Below are 21,502 nucleotides of genomic sequence, written 5' to 3'. Positions count from 1 at the left end.
TACAGCTTATTGTGGAATCCAAACCACATTATGACGAGAAATGAATTTCTATCACCAGAAGTAAATTTCTCTAATTCTTCATTGGCAGTTTGGAGAATCGAACGCGGGCCCAGGAGAGTGCTAGCCAAGAACGATTCCAACCAATCCAATGAGGAACTAAAAAAAAAAAAAATTAAAAATAAATACATAAATAAATAAAAAAAAAAAAAACTGAGTTTAGTGTAGCTGAAAATGAAAATTTGTATATTATATTTGGGGCATGAATCTGAATTACAGTATTACATACCTCACAGCTGATAAAATTTCCTTTTCATTTCTATATACTGTACATAGTTTTATATCTTTTGGACAAAAAATGTAAGTGAAAACAGATACAAATTGAATGAAAAATTTCTCACTTTGCCATTGTGAGTTACTGCTAGACTACACAAGAAAAAGTTGTATGTAAATTGCTCTAGCGTCATTTAATTTTATCCTAGCGTCATTTAATTTTATCCTAGAGATAATTTCAGTATGGTTTTTAGACAAATAATTGATATTTATTCTTAAATCATCAAATTTTCCTGAAGTATAAAAAGCATAAGAAAAAAAATTGAGTCAATTGTAGCTGAAAATTAAAATTTGTATACCATGTCTACTTATCATAGCACAAATCTATTAGTGACAGGAGTTTAAAATATTCTTATCATACAACTGATAAAAAACATTATGAACAACATTGTCAGCATCTTCATAACCAACAGTCATATATTTCTTCCACCTCACTAAGCTCAAACTCACTATTAAGAGTCAGCGATTTCTAAATCATGATTATTTTCATCACTTTCACCTGCCTCTCTTTCATTTCCCTCTTCCCAAATCACTACTATCACTCATGCCTTCACTTCTTTCTAAGACTCGTCACTGTCACTTCTGCTTCTACAGGAGCACTCAATTTGTATTGGGTAACTTTATACCATTATACTTTCTGTCCAGCATCTTAAAAGTTATGTTTTTTTTAATCAGAACACTTGTTTCACCACCACTGCTACAGCTCAGAACATCACCAACATCAAAAGTCACATTTTTGCCTTTAGGCATGACCACAATAACACCTTTTGGCACTCTGAATAAACTATAACCAATGTAGATGCTTCACAAATTTACATTACAATCTTCAGCAAAAACCACCTTCAAATAACAGTTATGACGAGAGAAACGTGATGATATGCAAGGGTATTTATGATATCACACTCAACTAAACAATGAACTTGTGCTGGGGCAACTCAGCAAGTATTCTGCATCCCTCCAAAATCCCTGGCAAATTATGTCGATACTACGTTGGGAGCCATTTTTCAAGACTTTTTTAATATTATTCCCCAGACATGCTCTATGTCCAATGATGCTGAAGGGAGAAAAAATGCCCAGATGTAGAATATGTCCAATGGCGCTCAAAGAGTTAAAGGATATTATAGTATTACGCTGTAAATTGTAATGAAATTATGCACAATGAGAGAGAGAGAGAGAGAGAGAGAGAGAGAGAGAGAGAGAGAGAGAGAGAGAGAGAGAGAGAGAGAGAGAGAGAGAGAGAGAGAACCTATACTGTTCTAAGCAACACCCTACTGTACATACGTACAGCCTCTAACATGTTCGTGTTTTTTCACATTTCATTACATGTACTGTACCATAACTTCAAGTAAAAGGCAGAAGGCACTGTAACTATGACTTTAGTACCATATACAGTGTCCCCCCACAGCTATTCTACAAGTTAATATATACTTGCTCTTGTGCCATCTGGAAATTTCAGTTTAAAAATTGTTACAAAAGAATATACCCAAATATCAAAATTCACTCTACTACTTAATAATCGATAACATATTTAACTCTCTCATGCTTGAATCAGCAATTTAGGTAATTATACAAGTTTGAGAGACCACACACTCGTTCAAATTGCTATATCCACTTGCAAAAACTGTGTGTGAGGCTTACAGCATATGCCTTTGAAGGATCTTATCCATTATAACATCTTGAATCTTATCCGTTACAACATCTTGATTTTTTTCTTTCATTTGACATATGTCTCATATTTGTAATTTTAGTGCTTGATCTCATTTCCCTTTAGGAAAAGACTGAATTAATGACCATATTACTATTCAAATGATCCCTGCCTTATTTTCAATGGTCACTATTCAAATGACCCCTGCCTTATTTTCAATCTTCCTCTCTTCCAATACAGTATGTGGCTTCTCCCTTACGGACCCTCTAGTAACTAGTTTTCTTTTGAATTTCAGCATTCTATCTACAGTAACACAGGCCTATTTATTTTTTCTTCTTTTACCTTGGGCCTGGCCAATGTACACTACTGTATTAGAAAAAAAAAATTGAGACCACCATTTCATAAGGGCCTGGATGGGCTACAGTTTAATAAAACGACATTTTTATGATAAAATGATGTTTCATTATACTTACCAAAACACTGTAAAAGCTTTTATCTCTTTAAAATCGACACGTCCGAGATATAAATTTTCAAACTTTGTTTGGAACGCTGATACAATTGGCGGAGATCTAACCCCACCGGATGCCGGTGGGGGTAGCGTGGCAGGAGACATACCCATAAACCCAGGTCAGTTTCATTCTCGGTATACACAAATAGTGAAAACCTGAGATAACGTCTCCCCTGCGGGGAGGAGGAGGTTTTTTACGTTACAGTGTTTTGGTAAGTATAATGAAACATCATTTTACATAAAAATGTAATTTTCATTATAATGACTTACCAAAACACTGTAAAAGCTGATTCCACATTTAAGGTGGAAGGGCAGGGGATGAGATACCAGTTATTGAAAGGTTACACACACAAAAAAAAAAAAAAAAAAAAGGAACAAACTCTAACCATGGGTATCTTAAGGATCCATACCAACAAAAGGGCAGGAGTCACCTTACCTGGTAGATGGGCTTTTGCAGGAGGTACTGCTGCTGGTTGAAGCTCCATTACCTGCAGAGGCCTTGGGCGTAAGCACTGCTAGCCACTCTGCTCCATAACAACCCAAGCAGTCAGGGAAGTACACCGCTGACTGAGACAAGGGGTGACTTCCTATTGCTCTTGCCCTGAGCAATTGGAAAGTAACCAGACTGAAAAAAACGGGTCTCACCGCCTAACCTAAAAATAGTTAAATATATCCCCCTTCCCTATACCCTCGGCAGCTCAACTAGAATGGAGGGTACTCCAGGTGAACTGAGCACCCCCGGCTTCCCATTAACTCAGCGACCACAAAACCACAGGGGGAAGGAAAGATAAGGAACCTACCCCCCTAGTGTGTTCCCCCTAAAACCAAGCCTGCTACCGATACGGGACCTAACGCAAACAGGTCCTGATACGCAACTTCAACCTCCCTAAGGTAGTGAGACGCAAACACCGACTTCGACCTCCAGAAGGTGCTCTGTGTGATCTGCGAAAGTGACTTATTATGACGAAAGGCCACTGAAGTTGCTATTGAGCGCACTTCGTGAATGTGAGACTTGACTAGGCGTACGTCCTCTTCGTTGATGTGCCTGTGCGCCTCTAAGATGAGTTCCTTGACGAAGAAAGCCAGGGCATTCTTGGATAAAGGTCTGGTTGGATCTTTCACTGAACACCACAGGTTAGAGGAACGTCCTCTGATGCTGGCCGTTCTGGCCAAGTAAGTTTTGATAGCTCTAACAGGGCACAAAGAAGCCTCCAATTCTTGAGGGCCAGCCACTTCGGAGAGGTTCTGAATGTTAAAGGACCGAGGCCACGGGTTGGAAGGAGACTCGTTCTTGGCTAGAAAATTCAAGATGAACAAGCAAACAGCACTACCTTGTGAAAAACCCACTTCCTTGTCAATGGCTTGTATTTCACTAACCCTCTTTGCCTTTGCTAAAGTAACCAGAAAAAGGGATTTCTTAGTGAGGTCCCTTAGAGAAAGACCTTCTAAAGGTTCGTACCTTGGAGACATTAACCACCTCAAAACTACATCTAAATTCCAGGCAAGGGCAGGTTTTGGGGCCTTAGCTGTGTCTAAGGACTTGAGGAGGTCTGACAAGTCTCGGTTATTTGATAGGTCTAACCCCCTATGGTAGAAGACGGAGGACAGCATAGCTCTGTAGCCCTTGATGGTTGATGGCATCAATTTTCTTGAATCCCTCAAGTAAATGAAAAAATCGGCAAGTTGAGTTATAAACGTCGAAGAAGAGGAGATACTATTTTTTCTACACCAGTTCCTGAAGACTGTCCACTTGGATAGGTATAACTTGCTCGAGGAGTCCCTTCTGCACCTCGCAATAGCCTCTGCAGCCTTTCTTGAAAAACCTCGCGCTCTGATGAGCTTCCTGACAGTCTGAAGCCTGTCAGAGCGAGAGTGGACAATCCCTGGTGGAACTTCATTAGGTGGGGTTGTCTGAGAAGCGACTTCTTTTGAGGGAGAAGCCTCGGGAAGTCTATCAGGAGATCTAGCAGGTCCGGGAACCACTCCTTCCTTGGCCAGAACGGGGCAACGAGGATCAGCTCGACCTGCTGATGGAATTTCACTTTGTTTATCACCTGCCTGATGAGCCCGAAAAGAGGGAAGGCATAGGCAAACAGGTTCGTCCAGTCTAGGAGCATGGCGTCCACCAAGTGAGTCAGTGGGTCTGGAACTGGTGAGCAGAACACTGGGAGACGATGGTTCTTGGAGGTAGCGAAGAGATCTATTATGGGAGTGCCCCACAGATTCCACAGATCTAGGCACACTTGTGGGTGCAGGGTCCACTCCGTAGGGAGAGTCTGGTTCCGACGGCTGAGTTGGTCCGCCAGGACGTTCAGTTTTCCCTGTACAAACCGAGGGAACAGGGCCACCCTGTTGCTGTCCGCCCACAGAAGAAGGTCCCTCGCAGCTTTGAACAGGGCGAAGGAATGGGTACCTCCCTGTTTCCGGATGTAGGCTAGAGCCGTCGAGTTGTCGGCGTGAACAGCTACTGCTTGGCCTGAGACGTGGGTCGAAAATTCCTGGAGAGCGAGGTGAATGGCCAACAGTTCCTTGACATTGATGTGGAGCTTCTTCTGTTCGTCCGACCAAACTCCTGACGTCCTGAGGTTGGCTAGATGTGCTCCCCACCCAACATTGGACACGTCTGAAAACATCTGCAGGGATGGTTGTCTTGGGAGGAGATCCAGACCCTCCGAAAGCCTTTCCGGCGACCTCCACCAGAGAAGATACCCCTTGACGGCGTGGGGAATGTTGAAGACCGTGGAGTCCGTTTGGGTCCTTCTGTCCCAAGAGTCCCTGAGGAAAAACTGTAAGGGTCTCATGTGCAGACGGCCTAACCTTACAAATTGCTCCGCTGACGACAGAGTTCCCAGGAGAGCCATCCACTGACAGGCGGAGCAACTGTCCAGGAGAAAGAAACTTCTCCACTGCCTGAAGGCAGGAGGAGACCCTTTTGGGAGACAGAAAAGCCCGAAAAGCTAGACTGTCCAGAGTCATCCCCAAATAAAGAATCCTCTGTGAAGGAACTAAGCTCGACTTTTCCGTGTTTATCAGAATCCCTAAGTCCCGAGCTAACCTTAGGGTTCTGTGAAGGTCCTCCATGCAGCGGTCCCTTGATGATGAACGGAGTAGCCAGTCGTCTAGGTACAAGGAGATCCGAACTCCTCCAGGTGGAGCCAATGACCTATCGGGCGAGAATCCTGGTGAACACCTGCGGGGCTGTCGACAGGCCGAAGCAGAGGGCCCGGAACTGGTAAACTCTGTCCTTGAAAACAAAGCGAAGATACCTCCTGGAGTCCTTATGTACTGGAATGTGGAAGTAGGCGTCTTCCATGTCGAGGGTCACCATCCAATCCCCCCGAGCTAGTGCCTGAAGAACTGAGCGGTTCGTTTCCATGGAGAACTTGGTTTTCACTAAGTACATATTGAGAGCACTTACGTCGAGAACTGGCCTCCAACCCCCTGATGACTTGGGGACTACAAACAGGCGGTTGTAGAACCCTGGGGTTGACACGTTCTGCACTACTTCGATGACCGCTTTCCCTAAGAGAGACCAGACTTCTGTCTCTAGGGCCGAAAACTTGACTGAGCCTCTTGAGTATGCTGTCAAGGAAATGGGAGAATTGGAGAGAGGAGGAGGTTGGGCGAACGGCAGACGGTAGCCTAGCTGGAGCACTTGCACCACCCACTGATCTGCACCTCTGTCTCTCCATTCCTCCCAAAAGAGGCTGAGTCTGGCCCCACCGCGCATGGAGGACAGAGATCCTACTTACTGGTATGACGACCTTGTGGCTTTGAGGAGAACTTGTGACCCCTGGAGTTGTAGCGGGACCTTGAGTAAGGTTTAGACCTGGAGTTACGAAACGGATGCCTGTTAAGAGGAGATACCGTCTTGGTCAAAGGAGCGGGAGCAGGCCTCGATCATGTGGAAGACATAGACAGGATGTGTGACAACGCCCTCTTATCCATGGCCGACAGGACGTCTTTCACTACTGCTTCTGGGAAGAGGCCCTCCTTGTCAAAGGGTGCGAACATCAAAGCCGTTCTCTGCGAAGAAGTCACAGCCTTAGACAAGAACGAGCACCAAGTTTCCCTCTTCTTCAGAGTGGCCATGGCGAAGAGGGAGGAAATTTCGCCTGCCGCATCATGGATAGCGATATCGGTGCAGGACAGGAACCCCGTGATTTTTTCCAAGACGTCCTCTGCGAGATTAGCCTGCTCCACCTGTTTGAAAACAGCTCCCATTGACCAATCGATAAAGCTGACAATCTCTAGGAGCTTGAAGAGGTTCCTGGAAAAATGTTCTACGTCTAGGGCAGAAAAGAAGGTCTTGGCTGCCTCGAATGAAATGCGTCTTGAGGGGTCCACCAAGGAGCCGAAGTCCCCCTGTGCTGAAATTGCAGATCCCAGTGAAGGAGAAGCTCCTGTGCTATAATAATTTTGCCTCCTTTTCGACAGCTTTGAAGGAGGGTGCAAACGAACGACTTACCCGAGGACCTCTTAGCTTCCAACCACGCCTCTACCTCTTTTAATGCTTTCTTGGAGGCGGTGGAGAGTACCAACTTGGGAAGTGAAGTGGCAGGACCTTGTTTTCCCAGACGCAACGTAGAAGTCGGAGAAGAGGGGCTGTCGGCTGAAAATGTTGCGGGTACGACTGCAGCAGAAAGCTGAGTAGAGAAGCGTAATGTGAAGAAGGCCCCGATTCACCTGGGCCTTCCTCTTCACCAGAAAGAATCGGTTCCGTGCCCAGACCATCCAGGAGTTGAGGAGGGATGACTTCTCTATCCTTGGGAATATCAAGGACTTTGCGGACTACCTTTTCTATCTTCCCTTCCAACAGAATAGACTGCTGGGAGGGCGAGGATGTAGCCAAAGGCGCAGACACTTCGTGTGCAAGAGGAGGAGTAAGAGGGCCGGGCCCTTGCGGCGGAACTTCCTGGAGAGGGCTAGGCCTCTTGACTGCACTAGGGGACCTGGGAGGAAGCGTCTGAAATGTATCTTCTTGATCGGATCCCCACGCTGAGCAACCAGGTATAGGGCTGGTTGTCCTTTTCTTGAAGAGTTTAGTAACCCTAGGGCAGGAATTATCCGAAGAATGCCTCTTTAAGGGCCGAGAGGTCTGATCCCACTTGAGATGACGAGGAGGGGGATTGAAGAGCTGGAATATGAAGAGACTGAAGATGAACTGCTGCTACTCTCACCTGAAGAGCTTAACCTTAGGTAGTGCCGCCTCGACTGCGACCGCCTTGATGAAGTTTCTGGGGACACCATCCTGCGATGTCGGCGATGGCGGAAGATCGACGCGTCGATGGATCACTTTCACGTCTCCCTGAAGCTTTTCGGACGCTCAAGGCGAGTCAAGCTTACTACTTCTGCCACCAGGACTAAGGCTTTCCTGTGCCTTGGAGGACGAGCCTGCTCGTGGGCAATAATTTCTGACCTTTCGCCAGCGCCGGACTGTCTTCTAGCCTCAGAAGGCGAGCGGGACAGTTGCCTTTGCTCAAAAGACTCAGAAAAATGAGCAGACTCGCCTGAAACGCGATCGCGAACAACCACATTGTTATCACCAACACCAACACTGACGTCACCACCGACACTAACGCCCGGACTACGGTGCGAACGCACTAAACTTAAGACCGACTCCATGAAACCGTTCATTTGCGCTTCCATTTGATTTCTGAAAAGAACGAATTCTGATTTATCAGCCTCGAGGCTGGGCTTGGCTTTAGGGAAAACATACTGGGAAGCTGGTGAAGAAGAGGGGGAATATGAGACGGGAAAGAGCAGCGGTAGAGGAGGGGGTAGGAGAGGAGGAAGGAACAGCCGGTAGAGGAGGTGACGCCAATGCCACCACCGAAGAAGATGATAACCTAGCTTCCTTACGCTTAAAGGCTTTCCTATCCCTATCCCTAACCAGCTTAATCTGATGGGAACTGTATGTTTGCCAAAACTCCTGACTCCATTCCATACATTCACTGCATGTGTTCTCCTGGGAACACTCTTGACCCCTACATGCTGTACACAAAGAATGGCGATCGTATTTAAGTTTAACTAGTTTGGCGGAGCACAAATTCCCTGCGCAAACTCTGGATCCCGAGAAGCTTGAATCCGACATAGCTACGAAATCCCAGAGCTAGGCTAGCTAGATAAATAAACAGGCAATTGAGTACTTCACCAAGGAGAGACGCCACAACCAAGTGCAAGCAGACAAAGGAACCCAAACAGTTTGAGGCAGACGGACGCGCGAGATGCGTTCCCAATACGCCCGAGAATGAAACTGACCTGGGTTTATGGGTATGTCTCCTGCCACGCTACCCCCACCGGCATCCGGCGGGGTTGGGTCTCCCGCCAATTGTATCAGCGTTCCAAACAAAGTTTGAAAATTTATATCTTGGACATGTCGATTTTAAAGAGATAAAAGCTTTTACAGTGTTTTGGTAAGTCATTATAATGAAAGAAAATATTTTCTCACAGCCTACCATGCCAGGTGAGGTGGCTTGCTGGCTTTAACATGTGAAGAAGTATAAATGCAAATTTTAATCATTACCTGTATGACAAATTTGGAAGGAAAACCACAGATCAAGGAAAACCAACAGAATCACAGTTGTAATGAGCCTTACCAAGTAAATGACAAATGATGAGACAACGACAATAAAAAATGGTTTTAATATAAATGCAAAATAAAGAAAAAATAGTATATTTGTAGGATATCTCCCTTTACTGTGTATATCAATACAGAATGCCATTAATACATAAGAGCCTAAAAGACAAACTACTTACGTGTTTGTGTAAGTTCATTTCAAAGCAAAGCTTTACCACTTTGCTTTTAAATAAACTCTATATACACTATCTACAAGGTTGTGCTTACCTATACTTAACAAATATAAATCACTGGAACATGGAGATACTTGAACCTGAAGACTAGACATCAATTACATCTGGTCACAAAAGTGTTCATCTCCACAAGCTGATGGGGCTTCTCCAAAACAGTAAGCCAGCAAAAATAACCAGACTTACAACCTACTTCCAGACATGTTGTACCCATCTCTTGTTAAACTGGAAACAGGGGAATAACTATATAATAAATATCAATAAAAACCAGTAAAAACCATTATAACAGTTAAGATTTGTACTTCGGTTATTTTTGTTGAATTACTGGAATCACTACATAAACAGCAGAAACTAAGCACACAATTCCCTGGATTCCAATCTACATAAATCTTTCTGGTTTCTTAGTATGATCTAACAGCAGGTGGCACAGTAGCACATTCTTCACTGTCTAGGGTGTGGTCAATTACAGGCCTGTACCAAAGCTTCACCTGCAATTAAAAAAAAAAAAAAAAACATTAGCAGAACTCTCTTGGAGACTAATGAATATGGATATTCCCTTGTCAGCTACTAAACACCTATACTTGTATTCTGATATACTGTATATCATTTGGACTTTAAAAACTCAACTGATCTACTTCAATATCCTTAGATAAGATACAGTCACTTGAAAAAGAAAAGCAATAAAAATAAAATGAAAATAAAAAGGTTTCATTTAGTAAACTTGCAAGCCAAACATCGTCTCAATATTGTTACAATCCAAACCACATACATAAATAATACAACTTTACCTACAAGGTACAATTATAATGATTTATCCTATTACTTCTGCCAGTGAGTACCAAGAAGCTATATTTCTGGGGTGACACTTTTCCAAACTGATTACTGAAGAATCATGAATTGCTACATAATCCTTTTCAAATTCAATTTAAATCCAAATTTAAATATCCACTAGCTTGATACTCCCCTAAAATTTTCAACTTTCAAAAAGTATTCAGAAATAGTCCTGGGCAACTGTCAGCACAATGAGATCTGATGGCAGTATTTAGCTCTTTGGCTAAGGGCCATAATTTCGACAAATTACAATAATCCGGCATCTCCTGACTAACTTTGCCAACTACAATGATCCAGCTGGTATTACACAATTATTGGTGTTTTGCCATTTCTATCATTAACACCTTTTTCAGAAATTATACCCCAAATGAAAACTGACAGCCATCTTCACTGTACTCTTTAAGACAGTAGAGTCCCATTTCTCCACTGTCCTGCTTTCCAAAACCAATCTGTAAGAATATTCCACAGTTACACTCCAGCACTCAACCAGCTACTTACAATTTTTTCTCCCCCACACACCACAAAAATAACAATAATTAGACCACTGTAGCATTGAACAAACTATACAATAGTAACAGCATTGCTGTAATGTCTTCCCTGACTGTTTAGTAAATTGCACAAAACTTTGTTTTCCTTCTTAAGCTAAGCTTTCTAATTGACACTGTGTGTGCAGTAACTGAATTACTGAAATACTTCAAGTTATTGAAACAACAGGCACCTCATGGGGCAGAAGTGGCAATATTTTATTACCACATTCAAGAGAAAAGTCTCAATTTCATACAATACAGAAAGGAAAGGTAAACGTGATCACTCATGTATGAGAAAATGAAAAAATGCAAATAACAGTATTTACAATAAAATTATAATAGCCCAGGCTATGAATAAGTTATCAAAACCAGCTGTTACTTGTAGCAACATTAAAAAAAAAAATCAACTCTGTAAATTACAAGATCCCCCATGCCAAAATACAAATACTATTAACACCAGTCCTTAGATGACATTTATCCTAAATCTGCCATATCCAAGCTTGGAATGACTAAGCCAACTGAACATGTGTGAATACTTCATGCCTCTGGGTAAACAAACATACAGTATCTGCACAATTTTTCTGCTAACAATAGACCAAATTATTCAATTCAAGCTTACCCCTGGCACTTATAGGCTAACTTTAATTGCAAGTACAGTTGGTTTAAATGTTACAGTTGGTTTAAATGTATGTGGCAAACTTGGTACAGGACATTTTTTTAAATATCGTAAATAAGTGTTTTAAATAGTTTTTGTCTGTAGTGTCACACACAATCTTTGTTATGAATCAAATTTTTGTTTTATGAAACCCATTATAATCACTATTGACATTATTCTGTGTTTCTGTGTGAACTTGCACAGCTACACAGACCACTCATGCCCATCTTATGGTCCACTGTTCATTGACTACTGTGTTTCATTCTTGAGTGTGTTCTAATAGTGTTTAATGTAAATGCATTCCCTAGGTTCTACACAGTTCCTTCCATGCTATTATGTAGTTTCATATGTTTCTTGGTGCTTTTTCACATTCACACACACACAGAATTTTTAATGTGTATACTGTATTTTTACCCTCTTCAATGTGCTATAAGGGTTTACAGTTCTGTTTTTCATACCTTTTGCTTTAGGTTGGAATCTTCTCATCAATCATGTCACTGGGTAAGTACTTTGTGTCTTTGCCTAGACTGCCACTTTTGGTTTGACTGTTAAAAAGATATTGTAAAGCAATTTTTGCCCCTGTTTACCCTTCTCAGAGATTTTACATTATTTCTGTAGTCATTTCTGTAATGAGCGTAGTATCTCCCATTTTTAAAGGTGTGAAGCAATCCTTTGCATGTTTCTTTTGATACTGACTTGTTCTTTTTATGAAGCATGAAAATTTTGCTTTTGCTCTTTTCCATCTTATTTCTACCTTAATATTTTCATTTCTCAGGCTTTTTAATTATTGTTGTTGTGTGTTATTATTATGCTTTCCTACCACACTGTGCTAACTTTCATAGAAAAATGTTATCTACTCATGTATACTAAACTAAGCTTGGATTTCCAAAGAATATTCTTTTTACACATTTTTTAAAAGAATATTCTTTTTACACATTCGTGGTTGATTACTTCTCTTTTTAATTACTACAGTGCGTTTTATTTTTGCTCTGTTCAAGGCTGCCTTGTGCCAGATTTGTGTTCATATTCATTTCTATTCTAATATTTCCATTTCTAAGACAACTTGCAAAAAATTTTTTCGTTACAGTTCTGTAGTATCACCTCCTCTGGTGTCTTACGAATCAAACTGCCCTTGCTTGAGTATACCAGCATTTGATCCATGGACTAAATGGTGTGGGAATAACGTAAGTATCCCTTTTCAACAGAAAATTTTCTTTTTAGACACGCAACCTTTTTATGTCAAGATCCATCAAAGAAAATATTTATGTCTTTAGAACTCTGGTCATATTCTAGTCAGCATTTCATCACTGCTCCTGCACTAGATGCTGTTTCCCCACCATGATGTGCTGTCACCTCCTTTGGTGGCATCTTTCAGGGTTTGTTCCTGTGTGTATGACGTCTGCTGCTTTGTTTTAATGTTGCCTCTACTACTCACATGCCTCACCTGCCTGTTTTTGGTCATGCTCATGTCCCAACCCTGTGAAGCGGCAGCCACTGCTTAGTTGTATGCCACCCTTAATCCTTAACAGCCCAAATGTCTTCAGCTTCAGATTCTCAGCACTCCTGGGGGATCCTTCTAGCCATCAAATGGTTGGGTAGCACAATCTTCTGGAATAGCCTGTTCCATTAATTTTATGACCTACCATGGTCTGCATTTTCTTGAATGCTGACTCTCAAGCTCTCAAGTGTAGCCTCAGGGAGGGTGGCACCCCAGAGGTAATTACAGCATTTGCTACTTAGATGAGTCCCCAGAACTCCACCCTTATCATACTTGTCAGATTCATGGATAAGTACAATTTACAAAATATTTGTCCACCCTGGTCTTTGGTTCCTGTAGTAGCTGAGTATCATTTTGCTTTTCCTATTTACTTTTACCAAGGTTCTCGCCTTATCTCCAGGCTTCCTCCTGAACAAACAAGCTCCCAGCTGCACCAGAACTTTTATTATTTTCTGTTAGCTCCAACAATTTTAAACATCCATGAGCCTGTAGCTTTTTGGGCTCCTGTTGGACACATTCTTACATTTTTAGCCACTCAACACTGTGTTCCAATTTACCCTTGGCCTGTGAATTTCTTCCTACCAAGAGTCCACTCTTGAACTGCCTAGCTTTTACTGGCCTACACCACTCTCCTGAAGCTTATCTTTTCTGCCCTGAGGGGATAGGCATTGCCTTCAGCAGTTTGTATCTTTCCAGCCTTACTGCTCTCATCCATCCCTTTCTTATGTCACCAGACTCATACTCTTCAACCATATTCCTGGTTGCTCACAGACATTTCTATAGTGGCAGGAAGCCCTCAATAAGCTCAGGATGAAAGTCATCAAGGTTTGAATGTGTCCTCTTCCCACCATTTAGTTTTCCTTACCAAGTGCCTGTTGTAAACTTTCTGCCAAGCATGAAGTATCTATGGATGTTATGACCACCATGAGTCAGGTACTCCAGGTCTACAGATTCTAATAATTCAATTTCTAATCATAAATTCCCTCATCAATTTAGCAAGTTTTTTCTTGAGGTGTCTACCTTTACCCCTCAGGTGTTCAGCATGTGTACTATCAGGGATAATGCTTCTGTTGCAACCACTACAGATTGACGATACCTGGATATCCTGTATATTGATTTTTTAATCTCTTCAACAGCTATTCTACTTCAGCCTCCTTCCTCCATTGAAATTCAGGTTAATTATGATTAATGTGTTTCACATAGTCTTCACAACAAAACAAGATTAATATCCAGACGGTGGACTACGATGTGGAAATTTTCTATCCACTCTTTAGGTCATTGTACCAGGGTTTATTCAAACAAGGTCAGGCTAATGGACTGCGATGTGGAAATTTCCTATCCACTCTTTGGGTCAGTATACCCAGGTTTATTCAAACAAGGTCAGGCTAATTATGATTAAGTTCTCATAAAAATTTCTGTACTTAAAAAATTTCAAAGTTTCAAGCTCAGATGCAACATTACCAAGCTCTATGTCAGTGACTTCTTAACCATTTGTGCATAGGCAGTCTAGGCCAAGCTATCATATTTTAGGTTCCTCTTGAATTGTTATTTATATTATGCTCTAGCCTAAATTGTGTTTTAATTATTTTCCATGCATCAAGGCATCTGGGATAACAGACACTGTTACAGTACTGCTAATATTTACTTATAAAACTATTTTTATCATTAAAAATCTATGCTACATATACTTTTTTAAACCAATATCAGTTTGTGTATGCAAACATTTCAGCAATACTTACAGCTCCAGAATTGAGATCAACCGTTGAAAGAGTATGTTTTCTCCAATGCTGCTCAAAAGGTACTGGGGTTTGTCCTTCAAGGGGTTTCTTATAGTCAAACTCATCAACACGATCCTTGGAAAAAAAAAAAAACACTTCAACCACTTGCATAATATACAGTAATAATATTTAATTTAACAATTTTCAAAACCAATACTTCCACTTAAAACTAAGTGTACACAGTATTTCCATCTGGTGGACAAAGCCTACAAAATTGAAAGTGAACATCTGAATTAAATTACATTACTTGCTGACTGCATGAATAAAAAAACCCCACAAATGAAACTGAAGTAATAAGAGGAATAAGTTTTATAATCATCTACCTTGAGGAATACCACTCATTCATTTAAGACCAAACCACAAAACAAAGCTGTAATGGGGCTGGAAGCTTGAAAGATGTGTTTCAAAAGTGAAGAGGTTTTAATTTATTTTAATAACCATTACCCCTCACTGGATGGGCATGGTCATGTGAGGCATAATAATAGCTCTAGTGCTGAATGGATCGCCTCTGACGAGAATCAATATTTCGTGCTATACAGTTTGAACAAATTTTGCAAGAAAAATATTCAAATCACTTCAGTGGGCCAAAAATGACTTACGGCAACTCTAGTTCCTCAGTACAGGATAGAGGGAAATCAGTGTAACTTGAGATTTCACAGGGGAACGTACTGCACCTCCCCATCCCAGGATGTTTTTTTATATATTTACTAATAAATATACCCAGGGATTGCTGTTGGTTTTAGTTACCTTTTATGATAGTATGTCAGCTATAATTGTAATTTTGCAAACTAAAGTACAAAGAAATATTAGAAAAAAATAAATATATCTCATTAAACGGTACTGCATCTCCCTATCTCAGTACATCTCAAATATTTTACCATAAATATACTGAGAATTTATTACAGATTTTAGTTCTTATCTGTTATGATATTGTGTGAGCCATAATTATAATCTCACAAAATAACATAAAATAAATGACTAAAAACACTTGTATGTCTTGGAAAAGAGGCCCCACAGATGGTTAGAAATATTTACTTTCAACTTCCCGTGGAAGGTACAGAAAATTTGTCCAAATTTTTTTCTTATACAAAGTGCATTTGCATATCTGCCCCTTTCCATTGATGTTTTTTTTTTTTAATTGGCCAACCTTAAAGTTTGCCCGGTCTAGGGGTGTGCTTAATGATTTTCTTCCCAAGATTTGTCTCCTAGTTTCAAGATTTTCTCTTCACTCTAAGTAGAGCAATCTCAAAATTGGTGGCTTATTGTGGGTTCCGTATTTCAACCATTCATGAACTGGGCCATGACAACCAAACCTTGCTGAGGACACTAGTAGGGGTGGTACCAGTTACAGTGTACCTGGTGCTGAAACACTTTAGGCAATACTGAAAGGTTTCGCATTAGACTTTCAGGCCCACTGCATTTCTTCCTGCATTAATCTTTTCTTTCTTAGATGTTTAATTTTTTCAACTTTACTTTGTTCAAGTTTTCATATAACTCAAGAATAAAACATTCAAGCAAGTTTTATGAGCATCTAAGCTTGTGATTCAGTGGTCTCAAATACTGTACTGTAAAATTAAGAATTCCATAACCCTAAAGGCATTTCAATCCACAGGCAGTCCCCGGTTGTCGGCGGACTCGGTTATCAGCAATCCGGTTTTACGGTGCTTGTCTAGCGACGAAAATCAGTGATTTTCGGCTCTGCTTATCAGCGCCAATAATCGGGTATTGGCGCCGATACTACCTAACAGAGGTGCCGATACCTGGTTATTGGCACCGAAAGTGCAGATAACCGCCGATTTTCAGTTATCAGAGATTTTCACTCATCATCACCCCTTCAGAATGGAACCCCCACCAATAACTGGGGACTGCCTATATTTGAATAAAAAATGACTTCAATCATTTCAGTCTAAAACTTTCTGCGACAATATCTTACAGTAATGATGAAACTACAATCTCATTCATCAGAATTTAAACATTATTCAAGAAAATTTTCCAGTATCCACATGCCTTTTCTTTCACATATAACATACCTTGAAATCTTCTCGTGCATGAGCACCTCGGGATTCTTTGCGAGCTTCTGCTGAAAACATTGTCTGAATAGCATTTACCATCAAATTCTGAAGCTCAAGTGTCTCTACTAAATCTGTATTCCAAACCATGCCTCGATCAGCAAGCTGAAAACAAACTAAAATTACTAAAACTGGTCACATATTGCACACTCCTAAAAAGAAAAAGAAAATAATTTAACAGAAATTCTTCAAAACGGTCTATTACATAAAATGATTGCTGCCACTTCAAAAAGAACACTGTTCAGCTCTGGAAGTAGGAAACTTTTTATCTAATACTCAAAAATGAATATTCAAATATACATATTTATGCAGTTATACACACCATAGCAATCTATTTCCTTATATGCAATAAATACACAGTTATTGTAATGTTTTAAAAGGTCATAACCCACATCCTGGTCAAAACCTGGAACCATAGTCAATTTTCATCTTTAAATAAAACATACAAATTAGTTTTACTACCAGAAACCTCACAATTATGTACCTTAATGTCGTCCATCTTTGACCACAATGCTGCCATCTTTTCACACCCTTCAGAGAGTACTTCACCCGTGCGGAAAACTGCAGCATGGTTCTGCATAGTCTTCTGCATGGCTAACCTGAGCTCAGCTGTTGAAACATTGCCCTTAGCAAATCTCATACGGTCAATATTGGCAACTGATGCTTCACCAGCATTCTGAAACAAATTACAGTAATGCTATAATCAAACTCCATTTACAAAACATATGATTTATTTGTATTCTCATACCTTGTCAATTCAAGCAGCTCCATTACAAGGTTGGGTTTATGCCCACAGAAACAGAGAGAAATCTACAAATATAAGTAATAATTTGCTTTTCAGATATACTTCTATTAATAGTCATTAATACGTACCTTACACTGACAATACAAGCCTACATATTTCTAGTCTGATTTTGTTATGCTGCATTTACTAAACCTCAAAAGGATCAATATCCTCCCTTTCTCCCTAAAAGTCGTACCTGATAAATGTCCCAAAAGGAAAAGTGAAAAAATCTACAAGTTTTACCTTACTTTAAAATGCTGAAATATCCCAACCTTAGTATCCCATCCATACTCAAACAAATGGAATTCATTCAGAATACCCAATGCAAATATTTTCTGCTAAAAATTTTTACTTTCAACCTATTACCTTTACAGTAAATGTATAAAAAAAAATATCTATTAGTATGAAAGTAACATCAATCCTGAACATATATCTTGTGTCATAATTCTACAACACACACTTTGTGAGGAAATTATCGCTTACGATCAACCAATGGATTGTGTTCTCAAATTGTTAAATTTCAGAATATGAAATATGAAACTTTAACTGCTACAAGAAACAGGTTATTGAACATTTAACACTTACAGCTGATAGTTCACCAATGGTTTCCCCAGGCTTATTCTCCTCAGCAATGGTGTGAGCACAAGCACGGCCAAATACCACAAGGTCAAGGAGAGAGTTCGCTCCCAGACGGTTAGCACCATGAACAGATGCACATGCAGCTTCTCCTGCAGCATACAATCCAGGGATAACCTTGTCCTCCACTCCATCATATGTGATCACCTGTCAAACAAAGCAACTTATTAGCAATTTAGGATATTAGAGAGAGAGAGAGAGAGAGAGAGAGAGAGAGAGAGAGAGAGAGAGAGAGAGAGAGAGAGAGAGAGAGAGAGAGAGAGAGAGAGAGAGAATAACATTAACTACTTGAGTTACAAATTAAAACAAAGGCAAGACAACCCTATGAAGTTAAAGGTTTCTTTAAACAAACTGAAAAGTTATACTGAACTACTTGCCTGTCCTTTGTAGTTGGTCTGAACACCACCCATATTGTAATGGACAGTAGGTAAGACAGGGATGGGTTCACGAGTTACATCAACTCCTGCGAAAATCATGGCAGTCTCTGAGATACCAGGCAATCGTTGAGCTAACTGCTCAGGAGGAAGGTGATGAAGCTGAAAACATAAACAAAAATAATAAAAGTAAGTTACTGATAATAAAAAGTTACTGATAATCCACAGCATTGCCCAGCTCATGCTTTATCCCAGATTTTCTTTGCAAAACCTGGACATAAAAATGTGCATTCCAATTTTGTTTATTGCTTAGTTCATTAGTCTACAGTCTTTGCAAATACTTACCTTTTATTAATTTTTCCTTATGTAAGTCACATTAAAACTTTAGATTATTTTTCAAGAAATATCTTACTTGTAAGTAAACATGATCTTTCTCAGGACCACAACCGCGTCCCTCGCGAATCTCAATGGTCATTGATCTGGATACCACATCTCGTGATGCTAAATCTTTAGCAACAGGTGCATATCTCTCCATGAACCTCTCACCCTCTGAATTTACAAGGTATCCACCCTCACCTCGGCAGCCTTCAGTCATTAGGCAGCCAGCACCATAAATACCTGTAGAGAAAGAAATCATAAGCTGTAAATAATGTGCCTCTTTCTGCTAAGTTAATGATATAGTGTTACAGGATGCTGGAGGAACTGCTGACCTAAAAATCTTCTTGCACAATAATCTATTATTCATTCCACACATGAAATATGTTGAATTGCTGCTTGAGTAAGATTCTAAGAAATAAGGATACTGATGCAGCCAAAGATGCTTCTAATATGAAAAGGCCACATATAACTTCACTGAAATCCATATTTTGATTAAATAGCCAACTTATGAAGCAATGAATTCAACAATAAAGTATATTAAACCCACTGGTGTTCAACATTTCAAAAATAAAACCAACTTGAAATAGCTACGTTGTCAGGTGTCACACACTACTGACCTATAGATACTCTGTATGGCATGGTTCCAAAAGATACTAAAACAAAAAAAAGTTAAAACATGTAAATACCTTAATTTCAACCAATCACTAATATAAAATCCATGACAAACTCTTGCAGACAACTTATGACTTTAAAAGAAAAGACAGAAACTGAACCGCCCCTTGGAGAGTTAAGCATCTGAAATGTGGTCTTGCTTAACTGTTTAACCCTTTCATAGTGGCACGCATCCTACGATGCACAATAATGGTATAAGAGGAGTAGCTGGATGTATCATATGATAATCTCTATTTCACACCATGATTCTTGAACGAATTTTGTGGAAAAACGTTCAAATCATTTGAATGGGCCATAATAACTATATGCAACACTTATACCTCAACTCGGGATACCAGGGAAAATAGTTTCCCCTTGAGATTTCACGTAAGAATATATTACATCTTCCCGTCCTAATACATTTCATATATATTTGCTCTCAAATAAACTCACAAGATTGTTGCTAGTTTTAATTATCTTTTATGATACTATGTAAGCTGTAAATGTAATTTTGCAATTGTAATTTTGCAAAGTAGGAAAGAGTATTAGAAAGAACATGTACTACTGTACATCTCTCATCCAAATACAACTCATAAATAATTGTCCCAAAATATACTCAGGGATTATGGCTAATTTTAGTTCTTATCTTGAATAATTGTAATTTTACAAAATATAGTAAAAAATATATATATTAGAAACAACTTTTATAACTCCCTAAAATCACCATATTTTTTAAATTAGCATATTTTTAAGATTATTTTTATGAGTGTCTTGGAAAAGAGGCCCCATGCATGGTTGGAAATATTTACTTTTAACTTCCCTTGGAAGGTGGAAAAAATTTTTAAAAATTGTTTTCTTATAACACATGCATTTGCATTTCTTCCGCTTTCCAGTAATTTTTTTTTCTAAATTGGCCGACCTTAAAGTTTACCAAATATTGGGTATTGTTGATGTAAATTTTGCCAACCCTGTTAGGGTTAATGAAAATGAAACTTGTTACCCAATTAAAAAATTGTTATTGCATCAAGTCGATTACTTTGCCACTAACAGTCACAAATTATTTAATAAGGATATTACTTTCAATCAATGTCAAGAACAAGAAAACACAAAAAACCAATAAGAACAAAAAACAAAAACAGCAAGAATGCTAAACTCAAAAAATTTAACAGCCTGTATATCAACATCATACTCCTGAGGGAAAAAATACATGTTAAAAATTATGTAATTTTTCTAGGTATACAAACCAAGCCTTTTATAACAGGAGATATCCTTCAGTGCAATCAGCATGCTAAATACTCGTGCCTCCATTTCAAACATCCAATCTCAGTACAGTGTTTATGATGCATCTCCCTCCATTCTCCCTTTTTACAAGGGGGGTGAGAATAGGTAGAGCTGCTTGTTGGACCAATGTTGGGTCTGGCCAGGAGTGGCTGCTTCTACCTCGACTTCACTAAAGGGGATTTTGATAATTCTTCAATGTATATTCCTCACTTTGTATTACCCCATAAAATGAAAGGTACTCTAGTCCAGGGCCTACTGCTCTAAATAACTCTCACCAACCAAGAGGAGGCTACAGAGGTCATGTCACTCCATGTTGCATGCACACCTGGGAGGATGGCTGACATTCAACTCCAGTCAGTTGACAGGGACTACAGTGCCTCCCATCTACAGTAAACCCCCTGTATTCGCAGGGGATGAGTACCAGACACCCCCGCGAATAACTAGAACCCGCGAATACTTAGAACCCTTCTAAAAACACTTAGAACTGCCTATTTTGATAGTTCAAACACACAACAAAATCTAAAAATGCTTAAACAGGTATGATCCTACTTATGATGGGGTTAGGTTCCAAAAAACACATCATTTGTTGGAATAAACGTATCTCGAATATAGCCTAGCCTACACTAGGGTATTCGCATAGTATAGTAATTATTAATATCAGCTAATTCTGGAGGTTCATGCAGAGTGACTTATGACAATTCAGTACAGAGAAATAGAATAACAAACAAGAATTAGCTCAGCCTACAC

At 39.9% G+C, this 21,502-nt stretch overlaps 1 protein-coding gene across 1 annotated transcript in view; it reads right to left on the bottom strand.

Annotated features, from left to right (window-relative positions):
• Positions 1-9,143: 9,143 nt before the first annotated feature.
• SdhA (succinate dehydrogenase, subunit A (flavoprotein)) overlaps positions 9,144-21,502 on the bottom strand; it is a 38,617-nt gene continuing 26,258 nt past the window's right edge. Inside the window, exons 8-14 of the mRNA XM_067123834.1 lie at positions 18,858-19,063; positions 18,449-18,607; positions 18,021-18,218; positions 17,136-17,327; positions 16,613-16,756; positions 14,544-14,657; positions 9,144-9,781 (exon numbers count right to left, since the gene is read on the bottom strand). Coding sequence (XP_066979935.1) covers positions 9,695-9,781; positions 14,544-14,657; positions 16,613-16,756; positions 17,136-17,327; positions 18,021-18,218; positions 18,449-18,607; positions 18,858-19,063 — 1,100 coding nt within the window. The 3' untranslated portion in view covers positions 9,144-9,694. The remainder of the gene's footprint in view (positions 9,782-14,543; positions 14,658-16,612; positions 16,757-17,135; positions 17,328-18,020; positions 18,219-18,448; positions 18,608-18,857; positions 19,064-21,502) is intronic.

The sequence above is a fragment of the Macrobrachium rosenbergii genome, chromosome 21, assembly GCF_040412425.1.
Source record: "Macrobrachium rosenbergii isolate ZJJX-2024 chromosome 21, ASM4041242v1, whole genome shotgun sequence".
NCBI classification, from domain to species: domain Eukaryota; kingdom Metazoa; phylum Arthropoda; class Malacostraca; order Decapoda; family Palaemonidae; genus Macrobrachium; species Macrobrachium rosenbergii.
Note: the sequence above shows the minus strand (reverse complement) of the source record. Positions and strands in the feature narration are given on the sequence as shown.